Source organism: Salmo salar, chromosome 17 (genome assembly GCF_965601325.2).
Source record: "Salmo salar chromosome 17, fSalSal1, whole genome shotgun sequence".
Classification (NCBI taxonomy): Eukaryota; Metazoa; Chordata; class Actinopteri; order Salmoniformes; family Salmonidae; genus Salmo; species Salmo salar.
The window spans coordinates 74,447,504-74,469,118 of NC_138307.1; the positions used below are offsets into that span (position 1 = coordinate 74,447,504).

Sequence of the window (21,615 nt, forward strand, 5' to 3'; positions counted from 1 at the left end):
CAACCATTCTCAACCCAGTCCTTGGGGCCACTAGTCCTTTCACATATTTGGTGTTTATTCAAATCTAGCCCGCCTAAATGATTCAACAAGTCAACTAATAGCCAACTGACTTAAGTGTTGAGACCTAAATGATTCAACAAGTCAACTAATAGCCAAATGACTTGTAAATGTAGAATGTAGTGTACAGGGGTGAGATGGGAAGAGTGAACCCCAGGGGGAGAAAATACCTGTTGGCCTCGTGCAGCATCTCACTCACAGGCAGTCTGATTTAGATAGAAAACAACCACGACAGAAGAAGACAGAACACAGACAAGGCTGAGGTTAGTGTCTACGGCCCGTGATGACTACCTGTTCTGCTATGGTACTGACTGGCACCTTCGTTCGCTCACATAAGAGTGGACTTTATTTGGCAGGTCAATTTCATTTTTGGATTACTGTGAAGAAGAGCTGTTATGGTTCTAAACAGACTGAGGAGACATAGTGGTTCTAATGGTAACTGTGGTACACCATCAGTATCATAGAGAACTTTAAAGAACTATATGGACCATGTTTCATAGCAGTGTATGAAGGGAGAGAAGTGTTTAATAGATTGATAGGGTATATTACAGCTTATTAACAGGCTGCGACTTAATGGAGAACAATGAAATCAACAGTTACTAAACCTACAAACTAATACCACTGTTTTCATTCATCATCTAGCTCAAAATGAAAACCTTCCAGTCAGAAGTGTTTTATTCATTCAATAACCCAAACAAATACTTAACCCAATCAAATCTAATTCAATTATACAATTGAACACTTCCTGGACAAGTAATCAGGCTAACTCCCAGCCAATATGTTGTTGGCAAGAAAATACTGCAACGCCCAGTTCGTTAGCAATTAGCATGTGTCTGTTCTTCTGCTCAGGTTTCAATCTAAATGCTAATGCTATGAATGCTAATCAGAGATCCATCTCCACAACATCACAGACGACCCAATCTTAATTTGACATTAGCGTACATTAATATGAGTGCAGATCTCAAATTAAGATTTGGCCCTAGGAGATGGACATAGATTTTCTGTTTTGTTGTAAAAATATGAATAACAGAGATATGTGAAGACAGAGAGTTGAAAATGGAAAAGTCCAGTTTTAAAAGTGATGGTGACTGTGAGGTTGTGTTATAGAGATAAGTAGATAGATAGATGATGTTAGACAGTCAAAGTTCAGGCAAAGCTGACACCAGCAAGCAGACAGTGAGCGATGTACAGAGAGACAGAGGAGCAGCCAGCTCTCCTTCCATAACAACCACAGCCACAGAGACAGACACAGACACAACCAGGACACAGGAAGGACAATATACAGGACCAACAAGATGGAGGGTGGAATGGCTTCTTATTCCACAGATGAAGGCTTTGATTAGCATTGGTGGAGAAGCACAGTGAAACACCCATTTCAAATGGACTTAATGGACGAGTCTGACAGCTAGTCAACTCCAGAAAGACACAACTATCCCAAAACGAGACTGAGATGGATAAAGAGGAAATGAAATGTTTGTCCATCTTGGTATTTGAGTGGACCTCAGCATGTTCAGTACCTAATAAAGATGAGGACCCCAGAGATTTACACCCTATTATAGACCTTCTAACATGTAGCTTATGCTGGTTGGTACCACTCACTTGCTCCAGTAGACCTTTCCACTGAGGGTCTGCATCTCTCCCAGCATGGCCAGCAACAGGGACGACTTCCCACAACCCACCTGGCCAACGATCATGGTCAGCTGACCTGGAGATCAGACACAGGATAAGAAGACACTATATAAAGGTAAGAAGACACTATATAAAGGTAAGAAGACACTATATAAAGGTAAGAAGACACTATATAAAGGTAAGAAGACACTATATAAAGGTAAGAAGACACTATATAAAAGTAAGAAGACACTATATAAAGGTAAGAAGACACTATATAAAGGTAAGAAGACACTATATAAAGGTAAGAAGACACTATATAAAAGGTAAGAAGACACTATATAAAGGTAAGAAGACACTATATAAAGCATTAGAGACAACAGATTGTTCTATGTCAATCTGACATTGATAATGTCTGTTACAGCCCTGGGTAAAGCTTAAACGTAGGATAGGATATTGGGATATCTTTACACACTCAATTTAGAGCAGTCACGTTTCCACATCAGTGGAGGCTGGTGGGAGGAGTTATAGGAGGATGAGCTCATTATAATGGATAGAATGGAATCAATGGAATGGAGTCAATCATGTGGTTTCCATATGTTTGACGTGCTTGATACTGTTCCATTTATTACATTCCAGCCAATACAATGTCCCTGTCCTCCTATAGCTCCCCCCACCAGCCTCCTCTGTTCCACATATCCTACATAACGCTTCTACTCCCTCAGCTGCAGCAAATAGTGGTCTACCAGGACCAGCCTATCCTGTTTGTCTTAGCAGACTAGCTGTCATATCTGACGGGCCACTGGCCATGAGGTCATAGCAGAAAGATATACTACACTGTCACACACACACGCACAAACGCACACACAGCTGGTGTTAGATATTCTACACTGACTGTCAACAACCTCCTAAACAGGACGCAGCCTGGTGTTGCCATAGTGTTCCCAGCAGGATCGGGTTACCTGTTGGAATGCAGATGTTGATGTCGGACAACGTTGACAAGTTGCTTCCCCATGTGAAGAATCCACTGTTCACCTGAACAGGAAACAGTGGGATTAGCAGGCTGACAGAAAAGCATTAGACATGGACATGTTATGGTCTCCAGCTGGTGGTTTAGATATGTATGTGTACATAGAAATAATGAACCATTTAGATCTTTAAGGCAAATATAATAGCATGTTTACATAGTTATGTTGTGTTTTATGTCTTGTCCGATTCTACTGTTTATTATAGCCAGTAATCCCCCCCTCCCTTCCATCCCCTACAGCAAAACCACACAAGATCTGAGATTCAGTGACACAGAACTAATAAATACAAGTTAAAAATGAAAGACAGACGTCTTATTACCGCTGAGAAAAGAGACTTGGTAAATTAAGTTTGTAAATAGACAGAGCAGCTGTTACGGGGGTGGGGACCAGAGGGGATGGGGAGTCTTGAAAGGGAGGCAGGGATAGGGGTAGAGAGAGGTAGAGGGGGAGTGGAGGAAGATAGGGGTGAGCTGGGAGGCAGAGATGGGGGGATAAGATGGAAGAGAAGCGAGAGGGAGGAATAAAGAGGGAGAGAGAAGGGGTGATGGGAGACAGAGAGGAAGGTAGAGAGAGGCAGAGAGAAGGGGTGATGGGAAACAGAGAGGAATGTAGAGAGAGGCAGAGAGAAGGGGTGATGGGAAACAGAGAGGAAGGTAGAGAGAGGCAGAGAGAAGGGGTGATGGGAAACAGAGAGGAAGAGAGAAGAGGTGATTGGAAACAGAGAGGAAGGTAGAGAGAGGCAGAGAGAAGGGGTGATGGGAAACAGAGAGGAAGAGAGAAGAGGTGATTGGAAACAGAGAGGAAGGTAGAGAGAGGCAGAGAGAAGGGGTGATGGGAAACAGAGAGGAAGGTAGAGAGAGGCAGAGAGAAGGGGTGATGGGAAACAGAGAGGAAGAGAGAAGAGGTGATTGGAAACAGAGAGGAAGGTAGAGAGAGGCAGAGAGAAGGGGTGATGGGAAACAGAGAGGAAGAGAGAAGAGGTGATTGGAAACAGAGAGGAAGGTAGAGAGAGGCAGAGAGAAGGGGTGATGGGAAACAGAGAGGAAGAGAGAAGAGGTGATTGGAAACAGAGAGGAAGGTAGAGAGAGGCAGAGAGAAGGGGTGATGGGAAACAGAGAGGAAGGTAGAGAGAGGCAGAGAGAAGGGGTGATGGGAAACAGAGAGGAAGAGAGAAGAGGTGATTGGAAACAGAGAGGAAGGTAGAGAGAGGCAGAGAGAAGGGGTGATGGGAAACAGAGAGGAAGGTAGAGAGAGGCAGAGAGAAGGGGTGATGGGAAACAGAGAGGAAGAGAGAAGAGGTGATTGGAAACAGAGAGGAAGGTAGAGAGAGGCAGAGATAAAGCGGGTGAGATGAGAGAGGAAACAGAGAAAGAAGATTTGTCTGGTTCACACACAGCAGCAGCCCATTCATTCGACCCTCGGACCCTCCTGCTGCCCCCAAGCTCATTAATTAACAGACTGCCTACAATAATGCTGTGGGTCCACAGGGATAGCAACAGGATGTGGACCCCAAAGAGACCAGAACAGGGGCTGAGAACATGTCAGTTAATGACACAGGGCACAGGGTTCTCCGTTCTCATGAGAATCCCCTGCCTCTGACTCATGATGTGGGTCCTGAGAGTTTAAACTGTCGGTAAATGTTGACTTCTCCTCAGGGTGTGTTTCACACAATGGACAGGCCAAGAGATGAAACATCTGCTGTGAGAGATAGACAGTGGTAAGATCTGTGGTGTCACGTGTTCCTAGAGTGAATGACCTGGGTGGATGTGACAAAAAGGCCAGTTTAAAGGTTTGATGACAACTGTCAGACTCTAGCTCAGAAGCCTCTGCGTGTGTATGTGTCTACGTGCGTGCACGTGGCTGCACATGTACGTGAGCTACAGCTTGTCTGTGAGTTGATAGACTACGTGTCTGTTCCTGTGTCCGTGCATGCAGTCAGCGAGTGTGTGCGGTGCTGTGTGTGTCACAGGTCCTGAGAAGAAGGGCCAATGAGCTTGTTGAGGTGTTGAACTTTGACCCCTGACCTTGACAGCCACGTCCTCAGTCTCGTTGGGTCGCAGTGGTCTGCGTGCTGGCTGCTCATAGCTGTCCATCTGGTAGAGCAGGGGCTGCTTCCTGTTTATAGCCTTGGTCTGGAGAGAGAGAAGTATGAAAGGGGAGATTGGGAGGGAGGGGAGAGGGGAGAGGGAGGGCGAGAGAGAGAGGGAGGGAGGGAGGGAGGGAGGGAGGGAGGGGAGGGAGGGAGGGAGAGGGGAGGGGAGAGGAAGGGAGGGAGTGAGTGAGGGAGAGAGGGGAGAGAGAGGGGAGGGAGGGAGGGAGGGAGGGAGGGAGGGAGGGAGGGAGGGAGGGAGGGAGGGAGGGAGGGAGGGAGGGAGGGAGGGAGGGAGGGAGGGAGGGAGAGAGGGAGGGATTGAATGAAAGACAGAAATGGGGAGAGGGAGATGAAGGGAGGGTGAGAAAAAGAGAAAGAGAGATTGTATTCAGTGATACACTTGGCCCCTCATCCGCTGTAACCTCCAGGGAGGACCCCCTCTCAGACCCTGACTGAGACTGTCTCCAGAGGGAGCTTCTTATCCCCTACCCCTCGTCCCCAAGACATCCCTCCCTCCATCCCTTCGTCCATCCCTCCCTCCCTCCATCCCTCCTTCAGCCCTAAACAAATGGCTCCTCCATCTCACACAAAACCCTCCACCACTTGGTCTCTGTCTCTCTCCACTCCTTCTGAGGAGTCCAACACAGAAATAAACCTGTCAAAGTCCAGAGAACAGCTGAAGACATGAGGAGACTAGCAGCAACCAGCTACTTAACGACTCCTGGGAGAGATTCCCCATGAAACACTGCTGCTAGACTGACACGGTGTGTAGTTACAGTTACTCCTTTTACAGAGACCAGATCTGCTCTGGCCAAGCAGACACTTTCTCTGCAGTTCCACCAAAAGCTTGAAGTTAGAAACACATGTTGGATCTGAAACTTGGTCAGATGAAAACCATCATAACCATCATATCATCCTGATGAGTCCATTAGCCGTGTTGGGAGCTGTCTAAACCCTGTAGTAACACAGTAGTAGTTGTATTCCATGCTGGGTGTAAATGAATAGCTCCTGGATTAGGCTCTGTGCTGTGCTGGCTGAATGGCTAGCATTAGCTGCTCTGGCAGAGGGACAGATAAGTCATTGGGTCATGTTCATTAGGGACCAAAGTGAATAAACAGACTGAAACGCTAAGAGACTACCTCGAAATACACCATTTAGTTTCCATTTTGCTTCAGTGTGCCCTACTAAACACGACTCAGGCCTGTATTGGGGCAGTGTTTGGTAATAGTGGTGGTGTGTGTGTGTGTGTGTGTGTGTGTGTGTGTGTGTGTGTGTGTGTGTGTGTACTCACCGCCCCAGGGTGTTTCTTACAGGCCTCTAGGGACACAGACATGTCTCCGTTCCTCCAGCTGTCATCGCCAATCTCATCGCTCTGCAGGAACTCACCCAGCTTCTGGACGCTGTGGATAGGACATGATAGGACACACACACACACACACACACACACACACACACACACACACACACACACACACACACACACACACCACACACACACACACACACACACACACACACACACACACACACACACACACACATAAATAACCCTTCTATGATAAATAAGATCCCAGCAGATTGTCTAGCTGGTAGCTATCCAGTATTCAGTATCCCTGAACGTCCTCAGTAGGCCTCTCACCTGACCATGGCCTTGACTGCGAAGCGGACCACGGTGGAGAGCAGGAACAGTGGGGTAACCAGGATGTGGAAGAGGGCCAGAGCAGCGAAGGCCTCCGAGGAGCTGGGTTTGGACTTGTTGATCAGGGCGTGGCTGACAAACGTCTGATATAGACACAAAGGGACACATAGTTACTCAGTTTGGTATTGTTACCAGATTTCAGAGCTGGCAAAAAATTTGCTACAATTGGCCTAAAAATGGCCTGCAGGATCCAGGAATGATGAGAACTCTCACCACAAGCACAGCAGCGATGGGGATAGCAGCATTCATAAAAACTGGGGAGAAAAAGAGGTCATATTTTGTAACAACAGAGAGCATTTAGAGAGAAGACATTTTCAAACTTCAAAGCACTTAAGTCAAACTCAGCCCCAAATATAAATGAGGACAGAATATAAGCAGTGTGAGTGTCTTACTGGACAAAATTAAGGGGATTTCACAGCTCAAAAGAAAGGATGTGATATCTATTATAAAGTAACAGATGAGGGGTGTTTCTTATTGGAGGTGTAGAGGGCCAAGGTGTGTGTGTCTCACTAGACATGGAGGTGTAGAGGGCGAAGGTGTGTGTGTCTCACTAGACATGGAGGTGTAGAGGGCCAAGGTGTGTGTGTCTCACTAGACATGGAGGTGTAGAGGGCGAAGGTGTGTGTGTCTCACTAGACATGGAGGTGTAGAGGGCCAAGGTGTGTGTGTCTCACTAGACATGGAGGTGTAGAGGGCGATGGTGTGTGTGTCTCACTAGACATGGAGGTGTAGAGGGCCAAGGTGTGTGTGTCTCACTAGACATGGAGGTGTAGAGGGCGAAGGTGTGTGTGTGTCTCACTAGACATGGAGGTGTAGAGGGCGAAGGTGTGTGTGTCTCACTAGACATGGAGGTGTAGAGGGCCAAGGTGTGTGTGTCTCACTAGACATGGAGGTGTAGAGGGCCAAGGTGTGTGTGTCTCACTAGACATGGAGGTGTAGAGGGCGAAGGTGTGTGTGTCTCACTAGACATGGAGGTGTAGAGGGCGAAGGTGTGTGTGTCTCACTAGACATGGAGGTGTAGAGGGCGAAGGTGTGTGTGTGTCTCACTACACATGGAGGTCTAGAGGGCGAAGGTGTGTGTGTGTGTCTCACTAGACATGGAGGTGTAGAGGGCGAAGGTGTGTGTGTCTCACTAGACATGGAGGTGTAGAGGGCCAAGGTGTGTGTGTGTCTCACTAGACATGGAGGTGTAGAGGGCGAAGGTGTGTGTGTGTCTCACTAGACATGGAGGTGTAGAGGGCCAAGGTGTGTGTGTGTGTCTCACTAGACATGGAGGTGTAGAGGGCCAAGGTGTGTGTGTCTCACTAGACATGGAGGTGTAGAGGGCGAAGGTGTGCGTGTGTCTCACTAGACATGGAGGTGTAGAGGGCGAAGGTGTGTGTGTCTCACTAGACATGGAGGTGTAGAGGGCGAAGGTGTGTGTGTCTCACTAGACATGGAGGTGTAGAGGGCGAAGGTGTGTGTGTCTCACTAGACATGGAGGTGTAGAGGGCGATGGTGTGTGTGTCTCACTAGACATGGAGGTGTAGAGGGCCAAGGTGTGTGTGTCTCACTAGACATGGAGGTGTAGAGGGCCAAGGTGTGTGTGTCTCACTAGACATGGAGGTGTAGAGGGCGAAGGTGTGTGTGTGTCTCACTAGACATGGAGGTATAGAGGGCGAAGGTGTGTGTGTCTCACTAGACATGGAGGTGTAGAGGGCGAAGGTGTGTGTGTGTCTCACTAGACATGGAGGTATAGAGGGCGAAGGTGTGTGTGTCTCACTAGACATGGAGGTGTAGAGGGCGAAGGTGTGTGTGTCTCACTAGACATGGAGGTATAGAGGGCGAAGGTGTGTGTGTCTCACTAGACATGGAGGTGTAGAGGGCGAAGGTGTGTGTGTGTCTCACTAGACATGGAGGTGTAGAGGGCGAAGGTGTGTGTGTGTCTCACTAGACATGGAGGTGTAGAGGGCGAAGGTGTGTGTGTGTCTCACTAGACATGGAGGTGTAGAGGGCGAAGGTGCGGAGGCTGGTGAGCTCCTTGCCCCTGGTATCTTCTACACTGTCACAGAAGATGTTCTCCCAGGCGTACAGCTTCAGCAGCTTGATCCCCTTCAGAATCTCTGTGGTCTTCTTCAGACGCTCCGTAGACTGGTCCTGTCAGAAGAGGGTGATTCCTTAGTGAAGATTTAAACTACAAAATAATATGAATATTTTCTCATTTCAACTGTTTTTAAAGGCTATTGTTTCCTTATCATATACATATACAGAAAATAACTGAAATCACTCAAATGTAGGCTATTTATTCATGGTAAAGCTTGCAGGTTCATATCTAAAGTGACAGTGAAACTACGATCTAAGGGATTGGTGCAGGCAGTGTTCAACCTGAGTGGCTCAACGTGAACAGAGGGTGACTCACCAGGGTGCTCTTCTGGGTGTCAGCCAGCTTGGTAGCGATCAGGTATTGGACTGGAGCCAGCAGCACGATGACTGAAGCTCCAATCAGAGCACTGGTTCCCAGCAGGTAGTACAGCAGGATCACGCCCATCACAATCTGAGCAGGAACACAACACAAAGATATGAGGGAGTTATTGGGGAGTTATTAAGGATATATTAGTGATACATTAGGGAGTTATTAGGGAGTTATTGGGGAGTTATGAGGGATACATTAGGGATATATTAGAGATATATTAGTGAGATATTGGGGAGTTATTAGGGATATATTAGGGAGTTATTAGGGAGTTATTAGAGAGTTATGAGGGCGATATTAGGGATATATTAGGGAGTTATGAGGGATATATTAGGGATATATTAGGGATATATTAGGGAGGGATATATTAGGGATATGTTAGGGATATATTAGGGAGGTATGAGGGCGATAGTAGGGAGTTATTAGGGAGTTATTGGGGATATTAGGGAGTTATTAGGGATATATTAGGGACTTATGAGGGATATATTAGGGATATATTTGGGAGGTATAAGGGCGATATTAGGGGGTTATTAGGGAGTTATTAGGGAGTTATTGGGGATATTAGGGAGTTATTAGGGATATATTAGGGATATATTAGGGCTATATTAGGGATGTATTAGTGATATATTAGTGATATATTAGGGATATATTATTGATGCACAATATTACGGTCATATTGGTACTGGCAGATAATGGCTTAAAAAATACATACTTGTTAACCCATATTCTGGAACAAAATCATGCTTTGGCGTCCAATTTAAGATCAGGTTGTTGGCCGGATCATACATAGAGGCTATGTCCAGCTAGATTGTATCTTAACAGCATGGCCCCACCTGCACTTACAGTTGAAGTCGGAAGTTTACATACACCTTAGCCAAATACATTTAAACTCAGTTTTTCAAAATTCCTGACATTTAATCCTTGTAAAAATTCCCTGTTTTAGGTCAGTTAGGATCACCACTTCATTTTAATTTGTGAAGTGGACCAGTCCGTCCTGCAGCGAAGCACCCCCACAACATGATGCTGCCACCCCCGTGCTTCACGGTTGGGATGGTGTTCTTCGGCTTGCAAACCTCCCCCTTTTTCCTCCAAACATAACGATGGTCATTATGGCCAAACAGTTCTATTTTTGTTTCATCAGACCAGAGGACATTTCTCCAAAAAGTACTATTTTTGTCCCCATGTGCAGTTGCAAACCGTAGTCTGGCTTTTTTATGGCAGTTTTGGAGCAGTGGCTTCTTCCTTGCTGAGTGGCCTTTCAGGTTATGTCGATATAGGACTCGTTTTACTGTGGATATAGATACTTTTGTATCTGTTTCCTCCAGCATCTTCACAAGGTCCTTTGCTGTTGTTCTGGATTGATTTGCACTTTTCACACCAAAGTACGTTCATCTGTAGAGGCTGCGTGGTCCCATGGTGTTTATACTTGCGTAATATTGTTTGTACAGATGAACGTGGTATCTTCAGGCGTTTGGAAATTGCTCCCAAGGATGAACCAGACTTGTGGAGGTCTACAATTGGCTTGTAGAGGTCTTAGCTTATTTCTTTAGATTAAGATTTAGTTTTTTGATGATGTTGCATTTTAGCTAACCCTAACCCTTTTCCTAACCTTAACCTAATTCTCCTAACCTGATACGTTAATTATTCTAACCTACTGCGTAAATTCTCCTAACCTGCTACGAAAAGTACATTTCTGTCACGACTCCCGCCGAAGTCGGCTCCTCTCCTTGTTCGGGCGGCGCTCGGCGGTCGACGTCACCGGTCTTCTAGCCATCGCCGCTCCACCTTTCATTTTCCATTTGTTTTGTCTTGTTTTTCCGCACACCTGTTTCACATCCCCTCATCACTCTAGGTGTATATTTTCCTCTGTTCCCCCCATGTCTGTGTGTGTAATTGTTCGTTACGTGTCATGTGTGGCGCTTTATGCTGGTTTTTCGCCGGGTCTTGTTTGGAACCTGTGGTATTGTATGCTGTACATTATTTGTGTGACGAGTGCGCTATTCGCTTTTGCCTTTGGCGGGAGTGTCGTTACGCAGTTGCGTCCAACTGTTTTCCTTCTGCCAAATAAAGTGTGCCTGTTCACTCATCTCTGCTCTCCTGCATCTGACTTCAGTTAACCAGTTGCACACACTGTTGACAATTTCGACATAAGCTGAATTCTATCTAGTCAAAACCCACCTGCACTGGCATGGCCCAGAGGTTGGGACACAGGAAGAGGAACCACATGAGCTGGTTGGTTTCTATGGCAACCAGGTTGTTGATCTGGCCCAGGGTCATTTCTCCCATGGACATGTTAGAGGTGGATAGACGAAGGATCTTGTTGTAGATCATCGCCTAGGAAACGGACAGGACAGAGGACATTAGCAACCTACTAGATACAGTACATTCACTTCTGTGACTGTCTACGGCTGTCCTGATTCTCCACCTCTGTGACTGTCTACGGCTGTCCCGATTCTCTACCTCTGTGACTGTCTACGGCTGTCCCGATTCTCCACCTCTGTGACTGTCTACGGCTGTCCCGATTCTCCACCTCTGTGACTGTCTACGGCTGTCCCGATTCTCCACCTCTGTGACTGTCTACGGCTGTCCCGATTCTCCACCTCTGTGACCGTCTACGGCTGTCCTGATTCTCCACCTCTGTGACTGTCTACGGCTGTCCCGATTCTCCACCTCTGTGACCGTCTATGGCTGTCCAGATTCTCCACTTCTGTTACTGTTTACGGCTGTCCCAATTCTCCACTTTATTTTTGTACCTCCCCACTCCCCGTCATGAATTGAACAATGGCGGAAACTCCCGTCAGCCAATGACTACACCAATCTAATGCTTTTAAATCTATGACAGAGACTGAACAAGTGAACACTTTGGGTAAAGGATGGAGAATCGGTAACGCAGTATCCTACAAATCCCAGAATCCTCCAGTCAGTCACCAGCAGGGCTCCACGGAGGTTGATGCCGGTCTCTATGGTGACATAGTAGGAGGCCTGTAGGAAGGTTCGCTGTAGCACCAGGGCCAGGAACAGCAGAACAGCCAGCACTGACGTATTCTGGAGCAGCTCGTTGGACGACATGAAGTAGACCTCAAAATAGGGGACCTGATAGACAGTCACACACACACACACACACACACACACACTGATAGTAGGTTAGAGCAGATGTAGGGGATGGTAAAAAGTAAGACCTGACACTACCCAGACCCCGTCACTACCCAGACCCCGTCACTACCCAGACCCCGTCACTACCCAGACCCCGTCACTACCCAGACCCCGTCACTACCCAGACCCGGTCACACACAGAAGGACAGAGAGTGAGAGAGTGTGAGATGAGTGAGGAATTTTCCATGTCACTCAGAAATGCACGCCTGCAGTACTTCAGCCTAAACTCTCTGTTCAGCCCTCTGACACGGGCACTGTGCACGATGCTCTACTTTAGAGAGACGTTCCTCTGTTCATCCCTCTAACATGATGCTCTACTTTAGAGAGAGACGTTCCTCTGTTCAGCCCTCTAACATGATGCTCTACTTTAGAGACATTCCTCTGTTCAGCCCTCTAACATGATGCTCTACTTTAGAGAGACGTTCCTCTGTTCAGCCCTCTAACATGATGCTCTACTTTAGAGAGACGTTCCTCTGTTCAGCCCTCTAACATGATGCTCTACTTTAGAGACGTTCCTCTGTTCAGCCCTCTAACATGATGCTCTACTTTAGAGAGACGTTCCTCTGTTCAGCCCTCTAACATGATGCTCTACTTTAGAGACATTCCTCTGTTCAGCCCTCTAACATGATGCTCTACTTTAGAGAGACGTTCCTCTGTTCAGCCCTCTAACATGATGCTCTACTTTAGAGAGAGACGTTCCTCTGTTCAGCCCTCTAACATGATGCTCTACTTTAGAGAGACGTTCCTCTGTTCAGCCCTCTAACATGATGCTCTACTTTAGAGAGACGTTCCTCTGTTCAGCCCTCTAACATGATGCTCTACTTTAGAGAGACGTTCCTCTGTTCAGCCCTCTAACATGATGCTCTACTTTAGAGAGACGTTCCTCTGTTCAGCCCTCTAACATGATGCTCTACTTTAGAGAGACGTTCCTCTGTTCAGCCCTCTAACATGATGCTCTACTTTAGAGAGACGTTCCTCTGTTCAGCCCTCTAACATGATGCTCTACTTTAGAGAGAGACGTTCCTCTGTTCAGCCCTCTAACATGATGCTCTACTTTAGAGAGACGTTCCTCTGTTCAGCCCTCTAACATGATGCTCTACTTTAGAGACATTCCTCTGTTCAGCCCTCTAACATGATGCTCTACTTTAGAGACGTTCCTCTGTTCAGCCCTCTAACATGATGCTCTACTTTAGAGAGACGTTCCTCTGTTCAGCCCTCTAACATGATGCTCTACTTTAGAGAGACGTTCCTCTGTTCAGCCCTCTAACATGATGCTCTACTTTAGAGATGTTCCTCTGTTCAGCCCTCTAACATGATGCTCTACTTTAGAGAGACGTTCCTCTGTTCAGCCCTCTAACATGATGCTCTACTTTAGAGAGACGTTCCTCTGTTCAGCCCTCTAACATGATGCTCTACTTTAGAGAGACGTTCCTCTGTTCAGCCCTCTAACATGATGCTCTACTTTAGAGAGACGTTCCTCTGTTCAGCCCTCTAACATGATGCTCTACTTTAGAGACGTTCCTCTGTTCAGCCCTCTAACATGATGCTCTACTTTAGAGAGACGTTCCTCTGTTCATCCCTCTAACATGATGCTCTACTTTAGAGAGACGTTCCTCTGTTCAGCCCTCTAACATGATGCTCTACTTTAGAGACATTCCTCTGTTCAGCCCTTTAACATGATGCTCTACTTTAGAGAGACGTTCCTCTGTTCAGCCCTCTAACATGATGCTCTACTTTAGAGAGAGACGTTCCTCTGTTCAGCCCTCTAACATGATGCTCTACTTTAGAGAGACGTTCCTCTGTTCAGCCCTCTAACATGATGCTCTACTTTAGAGAGACGTTCCTCTGTTCAGCCCTCTAACATGATGCTCTACTTTAGAGAGACGTTCCTCTGTTCAGCCCTCTAACATGATGCTCTACTTTAGAGAGACGTTCCTCTGTTTAGCCCTCTAACATGATGCTCTACTTTAGAGAGACGTTCCTCTGTTCAGCCCTCTAACATGATGCTCTACTTTAGAGAGACGTTCCTCTGTTCAGCCCTCTAACATGATGCTCTACTTTAGGAGAGACGTTCCTCTGTTCAGCCCTCTAACATGATGCTCTACTTTAGAGAGACGTTCCTCTGTTCAGCCCTCTAACATGATGCTCTACTTTAGAGACATTCCTCTGTTCAGCCCTCTAACATGATGCTCTACTTTAGAGACGTTCCTCTGTTCAGCCCTCTAACATGATGCTCTACTTTAGAGAGACGTTCCTCTGTTCAGCCCTCTAACATGATGCTCTACTTTAGAGAGACGTTCCTCTGTTCAGCCCTCTAACATGATGCTCTACTTTAGAGATGTTCCTCTGTTCAGCCCTCTAACATGATGCTCTACTTTAGAGAGACGTTCCTCTGTTCAGCCCTCTAACATGATGCTCTACTTTAGAGAGACGTTCCTCTGTTCAGCCCTCTAACATGATGCTCTACTTTAGAGAGACGTTCCTCTGTTCATCCCTCTAACATGATGCTCTACTTTAGAGAGATGTTCCTCTGTTCAGCCCTCTAACATGATGCTCTACTTCAGAGACGTTCCTCTGTTCAGCCCTCTAACATGATGCTCTACTTTAGAGACATTCCTCTGTTCAGCCCTCTAACATGATGCTCTACTTTAGAGAGACGTTCCTCTGTTCATCCCTCTAACATGATGCTCTACTTTAGAGAGACGTTCCTCTGTTCAGCCCTCTAACATGATGCTCTACTTTAGAGATGTTCCTCTGTTCAGCCTTCTAACATGATGCTCTACTTTAGAGATGTTCCTCTGTTCATCCCTCTAACATGATGCTCTACTTTAGAGAGATGTTCCTCTGTTCAGCCCTCTAACATGATGCTCTACTTTAGAGACGTTCCTCTGTTCAGCCCTCTAACATGATGCTCTACTTTAGAGAGACGTTCCTCTGTTCAGCCCTCTAACATGATGCTCTACTTTAGAGAGACGTTCCTCTGTTCAGCCCTCTAACATGATGATCTACTTTAGAGAGATGTTCCTCTGTTCAGCCCTCTAACATGATGCTCTACTTTAGAGAGACGTTCCTCTGTTCAGCCCTCTAACATGATGCTCTACTTTAGAGAAGTTCCTCTGTTCATCCCTCTAACATGATGCTCTACTTTAGAGAGATGTTCCTCTGTTCAGCCCTCTAACATGATGCTCTACTTTAGAGACGTTCCTCTGTTCAGCCCTCTAACATGATGCTCTACTTTAGAGAGACGTTCCTCTGTTCAGCCCTCTAACATGATGCTCTACTTTAGAGAGACGTTCCTCTGTTCAGCCCTCTAACATGATGATCTACTTTAGAGAGATGTTCCTCTGTTCAGCCCTCTAACATGATGCTCTACTTTAGAGAGACGTTCCTCTGTTCAGCCCTCTAACATGATGCTCTACTTTAGAGAAGTTCCTCTGTTCATCCCTCTAACATGATGCTCTACTTTAGAGATGTTCCTCTGTTCAGCCCTCTAACATGATGCTCTACTTTAGAGACGTTCCTCTGTTCAGCCCTCTAACATGATGCTCTACTTTAGAGAGACGTTCCTCTGTTCAGCCCTCTAACATGATGCTCTACTTTAGAGACATTCCTCTGTTCAGCCCTCTAACATGATGCTCTACTTTAGAGAGACGTTCCTCTGTTCAGCCCTCTAACATGATGCTCTACTTTAGAGAGACGTTCCTCTGTTCAGCCCTCTAACATGATGCTCTACTTTAGAGAGATGTTCCTCTGTTCAGCCCTCTAACATGATGCTCTACTTTAGAGACGTTCCTCTGTTCATCCCTCTAACATGATGCTCTACTTTAGAGACGTTCCTCTGTTCAGCCCTCTAACATGATGCTCTACTTTAGAGACATTCCTCTGTTCAGCCCTCTAACATGATGCTCTACTTTAGAGAGACGTTCCTCTGTTCAGCCCTCTAACAGGATGCTCTACTTTAGAGAGATGTTCCTCTGTTCAGCCCTCTAACATGATGCTCTACTTTAGAGAAAAGTTCCTCTGTTCAGCCCTCTAACATGATGCTCTACTTTAGAGAGATGTTCCTCTGTTCATCCCTCTAACATGATGCTCTACTTTAGAGAGATGTTCCTCTGTTCAGCCCTCTAACATGATGCTCTACTTTAGAGAGACGTTCCTCTGTTCAGCCCTCTAACATGATGCTCTACTTTAGAGAGATGTTCCTCTGTTCAGCCCTCTAACATGATGCTCTACTTTAGAGAGATGTTCCTCTGTTCATCCCTCTAACATGATGCTCTACTTTAGAGACGTTCCTCTGTTCAGCCCTCTAACATGATGCTCTACTTTAGAGAGACGTTCCTCTGTTCAGCCCTCTAACATGATGCTCTACTTTAGAGAGACGTTCCTCTGTTCAGCCCTCTAACATGATGCTCTACTTTAGAGAGACGTTCCTCTGTTCAGCCCTCTAACATGATGCTCTACTTTAGAGAGACGTTCCTCTGTTCAGCCCTCTAACATGATGCTCTACTTTAGAGAGAGACGTTCCTCTGTTCAGCCCTCTAACATGATGCTCTACTTTAGAGAGACGTTCCTCTGTTCAGCCCTCTAACATGATGCTCTACTTTAGAGACATTCCTCTGTTCAGCCCTCTAACATGATGCTCTACTTTAGAGACGTTCCTCTGTTCAGCCCTCTAACATGATGCTCTACTTTAGAGAGACGTTCCTCTGTTCAGCCCTCTAACATGATGCTCTACTTTAGAGAGACGTTCCTCTGTTCAGCCCTCTAACATGATGCTCTACTTTAGAGATGTTCCTCTGTTCAGCCCTCTAACATGATGCTCTACTTTAGAGAGACGTTCCTCTGTTCAGCCCTCTAACATGATGCTCTACTTTAGAGAGACGTTCCTCTGTTCAGCCCTCTAACATGATGCTCTACTTTAGAGAGACGTTCCTCTGTTCAGCCCTCTAACATGATGCTCTACTTTAGAGACGTTCCTCTGTTCAGCCCTCTAACATGATGCTCTACTTTAGAGAGACGTTCCTCTGTTCATCCCTCTAACATGATGCTCTACTTTAGAGAGACGTTCCTCTGTTCAGCCCTCTAACATGATGCTCTACTTTAGAGACATTCCTCTGTTCAGCCCTCTAACATGATGCTCTACTTTAGAGAGACGTTCCTCTGTTCAGCCCTCTAACATGATGCTCTACTTTAGAGAGAGACGTTCCTCTGTTCAGCCCTCTAACATGATGCTCTACTTTAGAGAGACGTTCCTCTGTTCAGCCCTCTAACATGATGCTCTACTTTAGAGATGTTCCTCTGTTCAGCCCTCTAACATGATGCTCTACTTTAGAGAGACGTTCCTCTGTTCAGCCCTCTAACATGATGCTCTACTTTAGAGAGACGTTCCTCTGTTCAGCCCTCTAACATGATGCTCTACTTTAGAGAGACGTTCCTCTGTTCAGCCCTCTAACATGATGCTCTACTTTAGAGACGTTCCTCTGTTCAGCCCTCTAACATGATGCTCTACTTTAGAGAGACGTTCCTCTGTTCATCCCTCTAACATGATGCTCTACTTTAGAGAGACGTTCCTCTGTTCAGCCCTCTAACATGATGCTCTACTTTAGAGACATTCCTCTGTTCAGCCCTCTAACATGATGCTCTACTTTAGAGAGACGTTCCTCTGTTCAGCCCTCTAACATGATGCTCTACTTTAGAGAGAGACGTTCCTCTGTTCAGCCCTCTAACATGATGCTCTACTTTAGAGAGATGTTCCTCTGTTCAGCCCTCTAACATGATGCTCTACTTTAGAGAGACGTTCCTCTGTTCAGCCCTCTAACATGATGCTCTACTTTAGAGAGACGTTCCTCTGTTCAGCCCTCTAACATGATGCTCTACTTTAGAGAGACGTTCCTCTGTTCAGCCCTCTAACATGATGCTCTACTTTAGAGAGACGTTCCTCTGTTCAGCCCTCTAACATGATGCTCTACTTTAGAGAGACGTTCCTCTGTTCAGCCCTCTAACATGATGCTCTACTTTAGAGAGAGACGTTCCTCTGTTCAGCCCTCTAACATGATGCTCTACTTTAGAGAGACGTTCCTCTGTTCAGCCCTCTAACATGATGCTCTACTTTAGAGACATTCCTCTGTTCAGCCCTCTAACATGATGCTCTACTTTAGAGACGTTCCTCTGTTCAGCCCTCTAACATGATGCTCTACTTTAGAGAGACGTTCCTCTGTTCAGCCCTCTAACATGATGCTCTACTTTAGAGAGACGTTCCTCTGTTCAGCCCTCTAACATGATGCTCTACTTTAGAGATGTTCCTCTGTTCAGCCCTCTAACATGATGCTCTACTTTAGAGAGACGTTCCTCTGTTCAGCCCTCTAACATGATGCTCTACTTTAGAGAGACGTTCCTCTGTTCAGCCCTCTAACATGATGCTCTACTTTAGAGAGACGTTCCTCTGTTCATCCCTCTAACATGATGCTCTACTTTAGAGAGATGTTCCTCTGTTCAGCCCTCTAACATGATGCTCTACTTCAGAGACGTTCCTCTGTTCAGCCCTCTAACATGATGCTCTACTTTAGAGACATTCCTCTGTTCAGCCCTCTAACATGATGCTCTACTTTAGAGACGTTCCTCTGTTCATCCCTCTAACATGATGCTCTACTTTAGAGAGACGTTCCTCTGTTCAGCCCTCTAACAGGATGCTCTACTTTAGAGAGATGTTCCTCTGTTCAGCCCTCTAACATGATGCTCTACTTTAGAGAGACGTTCCTCTGTTCATCCCTCTAACATGATGCTCTACTTTAGAGAGATGTTCCTCTGTTCAGCCCTCTAACATGATGCTCTACTTTAGAGACGTTCCTCTGTTCAGCCCTCTAACATGATGCTCTACTTTAGAGAGACGTTCCTCTGTTCAGCCCTCTAACATGATGCTCTACTTTAGAGAGACGTTCCTCTGTTCAGCCCTCTAACATGATGCTCTACTTTAGAGAGACGTTCCTCTGTTCAGCCCTCTAACATGATGCTCTACTTTAGAGAGACGTTCCTCTGTTCATCCCTCTAACATGATGCTCTACTTTAGAGAGATGTTCCTCTGTTCAGCCCTCTAACATGATGCTCTACTTCAGAGACGTTCCTCTGTTCAGCCATCTAACATGATGCTCTACTTTAGAGACATTCCTCTGTTCAGCCCTCTAACATGATGCTCTACTTTAGAGAGACGTTCCTCTGTTCATCCCTCTAACATGATGCTCTACTTTAGAGAGACGTTCCTCTGTTCAGCCCTCTAACATGATGCTCTACTTTAGAGATGTTCCTCTGTTCAGCCTTCTAACATGATGCTCTACTTTAGAGATGTTCCTCTGTTCATCCCTCTAACATGATGCTCTACTTTAGAGAGATGTTCCTCTGTTCAGCCCTCTAACATGATGCTCTACTTTAGAGACGTTCCTCTGTTCAGCCCTCTAACATGATGCTCTACTTTAGAGAGACGTTCCTCTGTTCAGCCCTCTAACATGATGCTCTACTTTAGAGAGACGTTCCTCTGTTCAGCCCTCTAACATGATGATCTACTTTAGAGAGATGTTCCTCTGTTCAGCCCTCTAACATGATGCTCTACTTTAGAGAGACGTTCCTCTGTTCAGCCCTCTAACATGATGCTCTACTTTAGAGAAGTTCCTCTGTTCATCCCTCTAACATGATGCTCTACTTTAGAGAGATGTTCCTCTGTTCAGCCCTCTAACATGATGCTCTACTTTAGAGACGTTCCTCTGTTCAGCCCTCTAACATGATGCTCTACTTTAGAGAGACGTTCCTCTGTTCAGCCCTCTAACATGATGCTCTACTTTAGAGAGACGTTCCTCTGTTCAGCCCTCTAACATGATGATCTACTTTAGAGAGATGTTCCTCTGTTCAGCCCTCTAACATGATGCTCTACTTTAGAGAGACGTTCCTCTGTTCAGCCCTCTAACATGATGCTCTACTTTAGAGAAGTTCCTCTGTTCATCCCTCTAACATGATGCTCTACTTTAGAGATGTTCCTCTGTTCAGCCCTCTAACATGATGCTCTACTTTAGAGACGTTCCTCTGTTCATCCCTCTAACATGATGCTCTACTTTAGAGACGTTCCTCTGTTCAGCCCTCTAACATGATGCTCTACTTTAGAGAGACGTTCCTCTGTTCAGCCCTCTAACATGATGCTCTACTTTAGAGACATTCCTCTGTTCAGCCCTCTAACATGATGCTCTACTTTAGAGAGACGTTCCTCTGTTCAGCCCTCTAACATGATGCTCTACTTTAGAGAGACGTTCCTCTGTTCAGCCCTCTAACATGATGCTCTACTTTAGAGAGATGTTCCTCTGTTCAGCCCTCTAACATGATGCTCTACTTTAGAGACGTTCCTCTGTTCATCCCTCTAACATGATGCTCTACTTTAGAGATGTTCCTCTGTTCAGCCCTCTAACATGATGCTCTACTTTAGAGACATTCCTCTGTTCAGCCCTCTAACATGATGCTCTACTTTAGAGAGACGTTCCTCTGTTCAGCCCTCTAACAGGATGCTCTACTTTAGAGAGATGTTCCTCTGTTCAGCCCTCTAACATGATGCTCTACTTTAGAGAAAAGTTCCTCTGTTCAGCCCTCTAACATGATGCTCTACTTTAGAGAGATGTTCCTCTGTTCATCCCTCTAACATGATGCTCTACTTTAGAGAGATGTTCCTCTGTTCATCCCTCTAACATGATGCTCTACTTTAGAGAGACGTTCCTCTGTTCAGCCCTCTAACATGATGCTCTACTTTAGAGAGATGTTCCTCTGTTCAGCCCTCTAACATGATGCTCTACTTTAGAGAGATGTTCCTCTGTTCATCCCTCTAACATGATGCTCTACTTTAGAGACGTTCCTCTGTTCAGCCCTCTAACATGATGCTCTACTTTAGAGAGACGTTCCTCTGTTCAGCCCTCTAACATGATGCTCTACTTTAGAGAGACGTTCCTCTGTTCAGCCCTCTAACATGATGCTCTACTTTAGAGACATTCCTCTGTTCAGCCCTCTAACATGATGCTCTACTTTAGAGAGACATTCCTCTGTTCAGCCCTCTAACATGATGCTCTACTTTAGAGAGACGTTCCTCTGTTCAGCCCTCTAACATGATGCTCTACTTTAGAGACGTTCCTCTGTTCAGCCCTCTAACATGATGCTCTACTTTAGAGACGTTCCTCTGTTCAGCCCTCTAACATGATGCTCTACTTTAGAGACGTTCCTCTGTTCAGCCCTCTAACATGATGCTCTACTTTAGAGACATTCCTCTGTTCAGCCCTCTAACATGATGCTCTACTTTAGAGAGACGTTCCTCTGTTCAGCCCTCTAACAGGATGCTCTACTTTAGAGAGATGTTCCTCTGTTCAGCCCTCTAACATGATGCTCTACTTTAGAGAGACGTTCCTCTGTTCAGCCCTCTAACATGATGCTCTACTTTAGAGAGATGTTCCTCTGTTCATCCCTCTAACATGATGCTCTACTTTAGAGAGACGTTCCTCTGTTCGGC

The 21,615-nt window shown here is 46.0% G+C and overlaps 1 protein-coding gene across 9 annotated transcripts in view; it reads right to left on the reverse strand.

The window, feature by feature from the left end:
- The window catches only part of abcc9 (ATP-binding cassette, sub-family C (CFTR/MRP), member 9), an 81,404-nt gene that overhangs the window by 42,823 nt on the left and 16,966 nt on the right, over positions 1-21,615 (reverse strand). For 7 of the 9 annotated variants that reach the window (XM_082964104.1, XM_082964102.1, XM_045700154.2 and 4 more), the window contains 11 exons: positions 11,862-12,026; positions 11,112-11,267; positions 8,883-9,017; positions 8,458-8,620; positions 6,698-6,738; positions 6,425-6,567; positions 6,077-6,185; positions 4,718-4,825; positions 2,628-2,700; positions 1,657-1,762; positions 228-263 (listed from right to left, as the gene is read on the reverse strand). In XM_082964104.1, coding sequence (XP_082820230.1) covers positions 228-263; positions 1,657-1,762; positions 2,628-2,700; positions 4,718-4,825; positions 6,077-6,185; positions 6,425-6,567; positions 6,698-6,738; positions 8,458-8,620; positions 8,883-9,017; positions 11,112-11,267; positions 11,862-12,026 — 1,235 coding nt within the window. The remainder of the gene's footprint in view (positions 1-227; positions 264-1,656; positions 1,763-2,627; positions 2,701-4,717; positions 4,826-6,076; positions 6,186-6,424; positions 6,568-6,697; positions 6,739-8,457; positions 8,621-8,882; positions 9,018-11,111; positions 11,268-11,861; positions 12,027-21,615) is intronic. The other 2 variants (XM_082964106.1, XM_082964109.1) reach the window with 1 other exon arrangement.